Genomic DNA, 12,168 nt, shown 5'->3' on the forward strand with positions numbered 1-12,168 from the left:
TGTGATGATGATGATGATGGCTGTGTGTGATGATGATGATGATGGCTGTGTGTGTGATGATGATGATGGCTGTGTGTGTGATGATGATGATGGCTGTGTGTGTGATGATGATGATGGCTGTGTGTGTGATGATGATGATGGCTGTGTGTGATGATGATGATGGCTGTGTGTGTGATGATGATGATGGCTGTGTGTGTGATGATGATGATGGCTGTGTGTGATGATGATGATGGCTGTGTGTGTGATGATGATGGCTGTGTGTGTGATGATGATGGCTGTGTGTGATGATGATGGCTGTGTGTGTGATGATGATGGCTGTGTGTGTGGATGATGGTGATGGCTGTGTGTGTTGGTGATGGCTGTGTGTGTTGGTGATGGCTGTATGTGTGTGTGGATGATGATGATGATGATGGCGGTGGTGGCTGTGTGTGGATGATATTGATGGTGGCTGTGTGCGACTGATCTTGATGATGTCGGTGGCTGTGTGGGACTGATGATGATGATGATGATGCTGATGGTGGTGGTGGCTGTGTGCGACTGATGATGATGATGGCGGTGGTGGCTGTGTGGGACTGATGATGATGGCGGTAGTGGCTGTGTGCGACTGATGATGGCGGTGGTGGCTGTTTGTGACTGATGTTGGTGGTGGTGGTGGCTGTGTGCGACTGATGATGATGATGATGGTGATGATGATGGTGATGGTTATGGTGGCGGTAGTGGCTGTGTGTGACTGATGATGGTGGTGACTGTGCAACTGATGATAATGGCGGTGTGTGACTGATGATGATTGTGGTGGTGGCTGTTTGTGAGTGATGATGATGATGACGACGATGGCTGTGTATGATGATGATTGCCGTGTGTGTTTGTATGATGATGATGGTGGCTGTGTGTGTATGATGATGATAAAAATGATTTTGATGGTGACTGGAAGACCGGAAAATGTTACTTTCAGTCTCAGCCTTCTTGTCGGTCGCTGAGAATACAAAGCTGGTATTAACCCCATTATTACCCAGCGTGCCACTGCCACCAGGGACGCTGGAAGTGCCAGGTAAAGCACCTGGAAATAGCGCTGTGATGAATGCGCCATTTCCAGGGGCGGTTGTGGGCTGCGGGGGGCCCAAAATGCTTGGGCCTTACCACGCTGAGAATCCCAGCCCTCAGCTGTCTGGTTTTACCTGGCTGGTGATCAAAATATGGCGGGAGCCCACGCATTTTTTTTTCCATTATTTAATTAAAAAAAACAATTGGGCTTCCCTGTATTTTGATTGCCAGCTAAGGTAAAGCCAGGCAGCTGGGGGTGGCAGCCCGTACCTGTCTGCTTTTATCTGCTCTGAGAATCAAAAATACTGCGGAGCGCTATGTAATTTTTTTAATGCTGTGACAGAATGAGTGTCTGTGCTTGGCTGTTGGAATAACCTGGAATCTGCTTATACATTTTGATGCTGATGCCAATCACAGATGCCCACTCTCTTTGACAAATAAATAATATAAAAAAATGACGTTTCGCTTCACGGTATTTTTGATTCTCAGCGCATACTAATGTAGCATTGTTATAATAGTTGAAATAATTGATTAGCAATTATATTGTATTGTATTAAATTTGAAAGGAATGCGGCCCTCTGCCTTAAATTTTTTTTATGTGCGGCCCACTTACTCTGACGAGTTTGAGACCCCTGGGATAGATCATCCATGTCTGATCAGTGGGCATGCAACATGCTGGACAGAACTACTCAATTGTGGAGCTGCACTGCAACCAGGTACTGCACATCTGCCCCCCCTATTGTTTCAGGTAGGGGGCAGATATGCAGTACCCAACTGTGGCAACTATACAGTTGATTGAGCGATGCTGTATAGCAGCCGACGATGGCAGCATTAGGAACTGTTGATCGGCAGGGATTGACAAGTGTCTCTTCCCCACAGATCAGACATTGAGAACCTTTTCTAAGGAAAGGTAATTAATGTTAGTCCCAGACAACCCCTTAAAGTGAACCTGTCAGGTGCAATATGCAACTAGAACCACGAGCAATTCTGGGTGCATATTGCTAATTCCTGCCTAAGCGTCCCTGTATCTAGTAGCATAGATAAAGGGATCTTTAGAAAGTGTTTTTCTCAAGATCCCTGCGCTCATTAGCATTTCATAAAGGACTAGTTGCAAGGGCGTTAGTTCCCTTGGCTAGCTGGCCCCACTAACATATTAACACGCCCACAGGGGCATGCTAACATGCTAATGAATGTGCAGCGTCTGAGGTATGGTCGCTCTCACTTCTGCTGTCCACCGCTGGTTTTCAGCTCAGCGCGCACAATCAGAACGTCCCCGGAATTCCGGTAATGTGCACTACACTAGTTTGAAGCAGGGACGTGTACACCTGATGTCATTGTATGCATGACTGGAAGTCCGGGACTTCTGCCCATGTGCGCTGAGCCGAAATCCAGCGTCGGGGGCGGTGGCAACAGAGGGGAGAGCGAGCATGCCTCTAACGCTGTGCATTCATAAGCATGTTAGTACTACCACAGAGGGGTGCTTACATGCAAAGGGGGCCGACTAGCCAAGGGAATGAACGCCCTTGCGACTAGTCTCTGGCCTCGTTAGCATATGATAAATGATCTTTAAAATTTCTTTTTCTAAAGATCTCTTTATATATGCTAGTATACACAGGGACAGTTGGGCAGGAATTAGTAATATGTACCCAGAATGGCTCGTGATTCAGGGTGCATATTGCACCTGACAGGTTCCCTTTAACTTGTTTTCACTAGACAAACCTTTTATCACCTAGAAACCGGATAGCTAGCAAATTTCTTGGTGGTTCGGGTCCGACTGCTAGTGTATATTAGAATCGCTCACATATCCCTAACTTTTTGTGAGTAGTGTGTGGTTTTCAGAAGAAACTTCACGATAATCCTAAAATGCCTTCTAACCTTTTCAGGTGACCTTAATGTGACCTTCTCTAATCTTCTGAATACACATGTCCAACTGTTCAATGTTTCTGTACTTTTTACACATCTAATTATGACTGAACAATCTCTACCGTTGTTCAACAGAGCACCATTTTGGTCCCTCAACAATGACACTGAGTGAACGTTTCTCTTCTTATTTAAAGAAGTCAAAAGAACAGGAACCATCAAAATCTCGAAAGAGTCCAGAGATTCATAGGTATCATTAATTCCACGAGCTTCCGGTGTTGCACCACTTACCTGCATTGACGTCCTGCTTTCCGTAGATTGCCACGTTCGCCATCTCTTACTTGATATTTTTTTACATTTCGTACAGGAGAATTGACATTTCTCCTAGTGCTTTCAGAAAACATGGGATAATGCATGAGGAAGGCAAACAAACAAAAGAAGGAAGCCACAAGGTAAAGACTTTGTCTACCTTTCTGACATTGACATAAATAAAAAGCCTGCAATCTACTAGGAATTTTCTATCTAAGAAATGCTTCTGTCTTGCTCTCTACTTAAGTTTGTGTTTTTCTTTTAAGGATGTGAAATATGTCTAAAAAATGAACTGCAAAGTGTTAAATGTTTAATAAATCAAAAATCTATATATCAACAACCTTTGTGAAGTGGTTTAGGATATGGTAAAAATGAAATCACTCCAAGGTCTATTGTGGTTGAACTTGAAAGACAGAGGAATTTTGGAACCAAAATCTCCCGTGATGAGCAAATTACCCTAATGTATTTTTGGGTTCTGCTTGTAAGTATTTCACTCTATTGTATACCAGACACATTTTGTTCATAACAGCTGGTTGCATGCCCTGAACAGTGGAAATTGCACCCACCAGATGGTGTAAACCTGGTGACTTACCGTCAAATGAACTGTGTTGCTGTGACCATGACCGTATATTACACCTGCTTAAGACTTGTAAAGTATGACTTTATGGAGGAGAAACCAAATTTGCCTACTTTATTCAAATGTCAGCATTAAACAAAAGACGATGGCACAATGCTAATGACATCTACCTTCTATTAGTAAAGAAATCTGAAAGATTAAACTATCCTGCAATTCTCCAGTTTCTTTATTCTAAAGGAATCTATGATCGGCAAACGACATGTTGTTTGTCATGTGTTTGTTAAACCGTTTTTTACTAGTCTGCTACGTACAACATGCCCTATCCCTGAAATCATGCCGTTTTTACACCTCTGAGCCTTCTAATAAACTGACACTTCTTATTCTGTAAAGATCATTTCTCAGCACTCGTATAACATGGAGTACATTAGGAAGGAGTTCTCAAAGCTGGAGCCAGATAACTCCGCATCTGCACTGACATCAGGTGCCGGACACAGCTCACCTCCGCTCCCTGCCTGCACATGTCACAGCAGGGTCCCAACATTCTACCATACAAGTCAGTGATGTACAATCTCAGGCAAACTGTTTTGTCTTATCAAGAAATTGGCTTTTATTTTAAGTTAGGAAAAAAAGTGGGATTTGCTATACAGCGCTCCACACTGAAAGATTTAATGGACATCTTTATTATATAAAGTGAAAAATTTAAAAGCCAAATGAACGCATTTTGAGTGTCCAGATTTCTATATTCACAGAAATGTTCTGAAAGACTTCAGTGTGGGATGTTCGGGCTGCCGCCGCTGCTTTCTGGTTTTGTGATTTCCTTGGATAGGAGGCAGCTTCTTATTATAGTACATGTTGTCGGATAAAGACATCGTACCTGAGCTAGAAGCCACTTGTGCTTGAAGTCAACTGACACCGTTTTAACACCTGGAGCTCTTGTCGAAGTACAAAGAGACTGTCATATTTTAAGTAACTGTTCTGTGACCTTTAGCCAGGCAGGAATGTATGAACACACAAAGATTATGCCTTAAGTCCATGGTCCTGGCCACTGACTTAGAGGCTCTGTTCCAGTAGCTGGTGATGCTAGTCTAGCGTATAGTAGAAGTTATGGCAAAGGCTTAAAGTATGACACACATTTTTAGGTATACTTGGTATAGCAGTAGATCGATTTTTGTCTCAGATTGGAAAGTTGTCACCATTGTATAAATCTGTTACTTGTGATTGTTTTGGTCCTTAGGAATCCTAGCATTAAAGGGAAGCGGTCACCTGTAAAAAAACGCTATTACTCTGCATATATGGGGTTTATCTGCAGATTAATAGTGAGTGAAGCATGCACATTAAATCCCACTACTGAAAGGGAAAGAACTTTGAAACCCAAGTCCTGCCGAGAGGATTAGTCAAGGGGCGGCATCGGCACAGGTTCAGTCACTGGTCAGTGTATGGAGAGCAGCGGCTTTAGGTCGGAGTCACACTTGCATCGCATCACCCGGCACGGCCGCCCACTCTCTAGACAGGAGTGTCTCAGCTGCATAGAAATACATGCAAACAACCCGCTCCTGTCAAGAGAGTGTGCGGCCATGCTGGGTGATGCAAGACTCGCGCGAGTCTCTCGCAAGTGTGACTCTGGCCTTAACCGTGCCCTCCGCACTAACTGACAGCTGGTTCTGATGAGTAGCTGCTAGGCAGTGCGGGGGTGTGGTTACATCTAATGTTCTCCATATACAGTGATGACTAAGGCTAGGTTCACATTTCCGTTGTTTTGCATCAGTCACATGCGTCGCTTGACGCATGTGACTGATGCGTTGTACAACGGATGACAATGAACAGAATTTCATTGTCGGACTTCGTTGTGTGCGGGGGGCGGAGTTCAAGGTGGGTGGAGCAGAGCGGGGCCGTGGCGCTGAGGACGTCAGTGCCGCGGGGACTGCAGGACAGGTGAGCGTGTGTGTATACATGCTGAGTGCGGGAGGGGGTGGAGCCGAGCGATGAAGGGTCGGGCCCCGTGCACAGCCAGGGTAAATATCGAGTAAAAGCAAAGCACTTTTTGCTTGGTTACCCGATATTTATCTTTGTTACCAGCATACACCGCTTAGCGCTTGTTCCCTGCACACGTAACCAGTGTAAATATCGGGTAACTAGCCAAAGCGCATTGCTTAGTAACCCGATGTGTATCCTGGTTACGTGTGCAGGGAGCGCATGCACAGCGAAATCCTACGGCTTGCGCTGCTGAAAAAATGTTACATTCTGCGTTGCTCCCGCCCGGCGCTCAGTCAAAAAACAACTGACCGCGACACAGCGGATGCAACGCAGGGCCATCAGTCGCAATCCGTCGCTAATAGAAGTCTATGGTGGAAAATTGGATTCCTGCAAAATATTTTGCAGGATACCGTAATTCCTCAAGGAGACGGATTGTGACTGAAGCAAAACGGAAGTGTGAACCTAGCCTAAATCTGCACCGCTCCAATAACTGAACGCTACCGGCTGGATTAAAGTTCTTTTCCTCCCAACAGCGGGGTTTAATGTGCAGACGCCAGGCGCAGGTTTGCAATGTTATTACCTTACAGATTAACCACATATCTATACATCAATAGCTTTTTTACAGGTGACAGGGTTCCCTTTTAGGTTTTAGTCAAAAATGAATTGCTGATACATTTTCCTTTTTAAACTGGAATTATCTAAACCTTGTATAAGGTTTATTTGAGGTAAGTAAACTCGAACTAGATAGGTTTTAGGTTTAATAAAAAATTAATGAAAGCAAGATTAATTTATTTTTTCCTGACTGATAAAGCTGGCCATGCTGATGAGTAAGGCTAAGTTCACATTTCCGGTAAAAAAAAGTATCAGTCACAATCCGCTGCTCTTGTAAACAACGGAATCCGTTTAGCGGATTCTGTTGCTCCCATAGACTTGTATGAACAGCGGATTGTGACTGATGAAGCTGCGTTGCACCCTCCGCCCGATTGATCAGTCGTGGAACGACTGACCGCCGGGCGGGAGGAACGCAGCATGTAACGTTTTTTGAGCAGCGCAATCCGTCGGATTTCGCTGCGCATGCTCTCTGGCTCCCTGCACACATCACCAGCTTTGGTTGGTTACCCGATATTTACCCTGGTTACGGTGCAAGGAGCCAGCGCTAAGCGGTGTAGGCCCATAACCAAGGTAAATATCGGGTAACCAAGGTAAACATCGGGTGCTTTGCCGTTACCCGATATTTAGTCTGGTTACGTGTGCAGGGAGGCCGACACTTCCCCGCTCGGCCCCGCCCCTCCCGCGCTCCGCACATGTATGTACACACACACCTGTCCCCAGCCATGCAGACAAGCACTGCCACTGACACCCTCGTCTGGCCCCGCCCCCGCTCGGCTCCGCCCCCTCCCGCACTCCGCATGTACACACACACACACACACACACACACACACACACACACACACACACACACACACACACACACACATACACTCACCTGTCCCCAGCCATGCAGACCGCAGCACTGCCACTGACATCCTCAGCGCCTGGCCCCGCCCCCCGCTCGGCTCCGCCCCCTCCCGCATTCAGCATGTGTATATATATATACACACACACACACACACTCGCCTGTCCTGCAGTCCCTGCGGCACTGACGTCCTCAGTGCCACGGCCCGGCTCCCCCGCCCCCCCCCCCCCCGAACTCCGCCCCCCGCACACAACGGAATCCGACAAAGAATTCTGTTCTTTGTCATCCGTTGTACAGCGCATCAGTCACATGCGTCAAGCGACGCATGTGACTGATACTAAACAACGGAAATGTGAACTTAGCCTTAGCTGAGTGACAGCACAGGGACAAGGGGTCATGTATGTGACATCGAACATGTCTGATCCCTTTTTTCCTCAGGACTCATGAGGTTTGTTTATAGCCAGCTTTGCTTAGAAAATCTCTGCAAATATAATTGCATTGGACTTGTCTCTGAAAACTTACTAAAAACCAATCTATTATTCAGACTCTCCAAAAAGATTATAAAATTAAAAAAGAAATAATGAAAAAAAATTGAATGTTTCCTTATCGTTTTTTTTTCTTCCTTGGCTGAATACACAAAGGCTCCCCCCCCCCCCTTTTATTTTGAGCCATTTCTGACTTAAGAATTGCCTACGTACGCTTCAAAGACTATATTTACATAAGTGGTCCCCAACCATTATGACCCGAGCCACGCTCAACTCTGAGAGAGGACAATGAGCCACATCCAGCTCCCACTCCCGATAGTAGTGACACCCAGAGCCCCCATTACCTTTGTAATTACAGCCAAAGCTTCTCCACAAAAATCACACTAAGATAGTTTACCAAGTTCCAGGGGATCCTAGCCTACCCCCATCCACATCTGCTCCTCTTTATGGAGCTACTCACAAAAGTTACCATCTGTAGATCTGCTCTTCGTAGCGGTTTGTTAGACCAGGTGCTTATGCACCAGGCAGGCAGACAGCCGTGAGTCACACATCACGAGCCTGCGAGCCCACATATGGCTCCCGAGCTACAGGTTGGGGACCCTTGATTTACATAATACAGTTTTGCTAAGGTTGTTTCATGTGTTTTTTTTTTTTTTTCTTTTTCCCTTTAAAAACTAGAATTGCATATCTTAGAGGTTGTCCCTTTTTTTTGAGGGTAGTGGAGGGATAAAACTAGGCAAGACACTCTTCAAACTACTTATATTTTATGTTTGTTAATGTCACTGAATTTTTCTTTTTCCAAAATATGTTAAGAGATTTCCTTTGTTTCGTGGCCTTAAATGCATTTTAGTTCTCATAGTAACAATTTTAAAATGTTAATTTACAAAATTATAACTCTCCTTGTGTTATTTAGTAACTAATTAGTAAGGCTCAATTTAACAATGTATTGCATTTAATATGATCTTTTCTGTAAAATTGATTTGTTCATCTTAATGCTACAAACTAAGAAATATTTATTTTTTGCTTCGTGTAACCTTTTCTTATGTTACCCTAGGGGGAGGGAAAATACAGAGAGGAGCCCTCAGATCTGCGGCAGGACATTGAACGCCGCAAAAAACATAAGGACAAGCGTGACCATTCCCGTGACTCTGGCGATTCCAGAGATTCAAGTCGTTCCAGGGAGAGGTCACCTGAGAAACCGGAAAAGTCTAAAAAGTCCTCCAAAAAGCACAAGTAAGTGTAGTGTATTAGTTACCTTTTCAGCAATTAAACACTTAACTTGTTAAAGGCAACCTGATGTGTTAAAAATTGCAATTAACCTGCACATATGGGGTAAATATGCAGTTTAGTATCATTCTAAAACTGCTTGTCCGTCGCACTGAAAGCTTCACTGCTGGGAGGAAATAAATCATATACCTCCTGGCAGCCTCTGGCTTTCAGTCATGCTGAAGCAGTTCCATTCATTGCTCAGTGTATAGTGAGAAGCAGCTGTAGCCACGCCCCGGCACTGACTGACATCTGGATCAGAAATGATGCAATGCTGAGGCGGCTGTCAGTGTTGGAGCAAATTTTAATTTACTTATTTTTTTTTGTCTCTGTTCTGTAGGAAGCATAGGAAAGTGCGTGAGCGTTCCCGATCGTCGTCCTCCTCTTCACATTCCTCCCATTCTCTGCGGGCAGCAGCAACAGATGAATTCCCACCTGAAAATGAAGACAAAGATGAAAATTCTTCAAACATGGAAAAGGGTCGTTCAGGAAGCAAGGATTACCAAGGAACCAGTGACCGAGGAAGATCTCGTGGAAATTTTGTAAGCTATACGTAACTCATGTCTTTTTGGTTGCAGGGTTCTGGATTTGTAAATAAAATTGTAGTTGGAGTTTAAAAGAGTACCTATCAACAATCTAGGGTTGCCCTTTTTATTTGAGTGGTTATATCCAGAGTAGTGGTGATGTAATGAAATAGAAGCCTCAAAAGTGCTTATAAGTGCTCCAAATGTCCTCCGAAATATATATATTGTAGCAGGTTTTGCATCCTTTGACAGGTTTTCTTCTAGAATTGCCCTGTATTTACCTTCATCCATCTCACCATTGACTCTGACCAGCTTCCCTGTCTCTGTTATAGAAAAGCATGCCCCCACCACCATGCTTTACTGCGGTGGGGATGGTGTTTTCAAGGTGATGTGCAGCGTTTGCTTTAATCTCACCTGACCCAAGCACCTTCTTCCACATGCTGTCTCCTTTATGGCTTTTTGCAAATGTAATTGTGTGTGTGTGTGTGTGTGTGTGTGTGTGTGTGTGTGTGTGTATATATATATATATATATATATTCCTACTTTCACCAAATGTAGAAGATTAAAAAAAAAACTTGTCATTGCTGTAACATAATTCCAGCAAGGTGAAAGATTTATCAAAACATTTATCCCATGTGGTGAGTGCCAAAAAAAAGCCCTGCAGAATTTTTTTTTTTTTTTTATCCCCCGTCCCCCAAATTCGACCAGTTTGCTAAGGCTAGTTTCACACTTGTGGTGTTTTCCTTCAGTTGCAATCCGCCGTTTTGGAAAACAGCGGAATCCGTTAACTGATTCCGCTGCTTCCCATAGACTTGCATGGACGACTGATTGCGAGTGATGGACCTGCTTTGCTTCCGCTGGCCGATGCTGCGTTGCTTCCGCCGGGTGGAAGGAACGCAGCATCTAATGTTTTTTGAGCAGCGGAATCCTTAGGATTTCGCTGCGCATGCTCTCTCTGGCTCCCTGCACACGTAACCAGGGTATACATCGGGTTACTAAGCAAAGCGTTGGCTCCTTGCACACGTAGACAGGGTAAATATCGGGTAACTAGGCAAAGCGCTAAGTGGTGTACGCTGTTAACAAAGGTAAATATCGGGTAACCAAGCAAAGTGCTTTGCTTAGTTACCCGATATTTACCCTTGCTACGTGTGCAGGTAGCCGGACACTTCCTGGCTCGGCTCGACCCCTGCCGCACTCCGCATGTACAGACACAGAGACGCACACTCACCTGTCCCCAGCCATGCAGTCCCCGCGGCACTGACGTCCTCAGCGCCATGGCCCCGCTCGGCTCCGCACTCCGCAACCCCACCCCCCCACCCCCCCCCGCACACATTCTCGGCGGCCGAACGATCAGCTGATCACCTGGCGACCGGCTGCTGTGAGCGATCAGCTGATCACACAGCAGCCGGGTGATCAGCTGATCGTTCACAATAGTCTGCCGCCGGTAAAACTGTAAAGTAGAAGAAAAGCAGATTCCGTAGTTTTGTACGGTCCATTGTATCCGTTGTGCCACTATATGCAACACATCCGTTGCATCTGTCACGCAATGCAACAGATGCCGTTCAATGTTAGAACTCCCCTTGAAAAAAAACAACCCCTCAAAGGAATGTTGACAGGAAAATAAAAAGTATGGCTCTAGAACAGCATGAACAAATAAATGAAAGAAAGCAAAAAAAATAAAAATGGCCATGTCTCGTCTCCAAGCAATATCAAATATAGAAAAAAAAGATTAATGCATTGATGCCACTGATGTGATCTTGGGTAAAACATTGCGCTCTAAAATATAGCATACTCAGGTGGTTGGTGGTTAATGTCTGCTCAGTTAATTTGTGCTCTTACACAAATACCTGCTTTTCCTGTTGCTCTTTCACGTTATGGGTCATTTTCATTATCAACAATAAATTAAATGGTTGTTCAATTAAGATGCTATCGGTGACCTTTCCTATTATTTGTAGAGGTCTTCAATATCATATTGCTGTGGCTCCTTCACCTGGCACCACTTTGGCCTGCATCCCCTCCCCATAACTACTGAGCCCTCTTCCTCCATAACCAGCTTCTCCATCATGACAGAAGATCAGCTCTTCTCTCCAGATCACCTGCGCACTTGACCCGCTCCTGTCCCACCTCATCCGCAACCTCACTGCAGTCTTCATCCCAACCCTAACCCATCTCTTCAATCTATCACTAACAACTGGTGTCTTCCCCTCATGCTTAAATCATGCCTTGATCACACAGATCCTCAAAAAAACACTCTCTTGACCAATCCTCTGTGTCAAGCTATCGCCCAATATCGGTTCTCCCCTATGCCTCAAAACTATTGGAGCAGCGTGTCTAACTTGAACTGTCCTCCCACCTCTCCTTCCTATCCCTTTGTGACCAGTTAAAAACTGGCTTCCAACCCCATCGTTCAACCAAAACGCCCCTAATTAAAGTCACCAATGACCTACGAACTGCCAAAGTCAATCGACACTACTGTCTTCTGCCTTTGACACTGTGAACCATTCCCTTTTGCTACAGATTCTCTCATCTCTTGGTATTACAAACTTGACCCTATCTTTGATATCTTCATACCTAACCAACCGGCCAGTCGGCGTTTCCCACTCTCACACACCACCTCCTCATCTCACCCCCTATCTGTAGGTGTCCCCCAAGGTTCAGTTGTAGGATCCCTGCTT

General features: G+C 45.1%; 1 protein-coding gene across 3 annotated transcripts in view; it reads left to right on the forward strand.

Annotated features, from left to right (window-relative positions):
* THRAP3 (thyroid hormone receptor associated protein 3) overlaps positions 1–12,168 on the forward strand; it is a 68,576-nt gene that overhangs the window by 53,368 nt on the left and 3,040 nt on the right. For all 3 annotated transcript variants that reach the window (XM_075336043.1, XM_075336041.1, XM_075336042.1), the window contains exons 7-10: positions 3,040–3,151; positions 3,269–3,353; positions 8,758–8,936; positions 9,310–9,511. In XM_075336043.1, the coding sequence (XP_075192158.1) occupies positions 3,040–3,151; positions 3,269–3,353; positions 8,758–8,936; positions 9,310–9,511 (578 nt within the window). The remainder of the gene's footprint in view (positions 1–3,039; positions 3,152–3,268; positions 3,354–8,757; positions 8,937–9,309; positions 9,512–12,168) is intronic.

The sequence above is a fragment of the Anomaloglossus baeobatrachus genome, chromosome 2, assembly GCF_048569485.1.
Source record: "Anomaloglossus baeobatrachus isolate aAnoBae1 chromosome 2, aAnoBae1.hap1, whole genome shotgun sequence".
Classification (NCBI taxonomy): Eukaryota; Metazoa; Chordata; class Amphibia; order Anura; family Aromobatidae; genus Anomaloglossus; species Anomaloglossus baeobatrachus.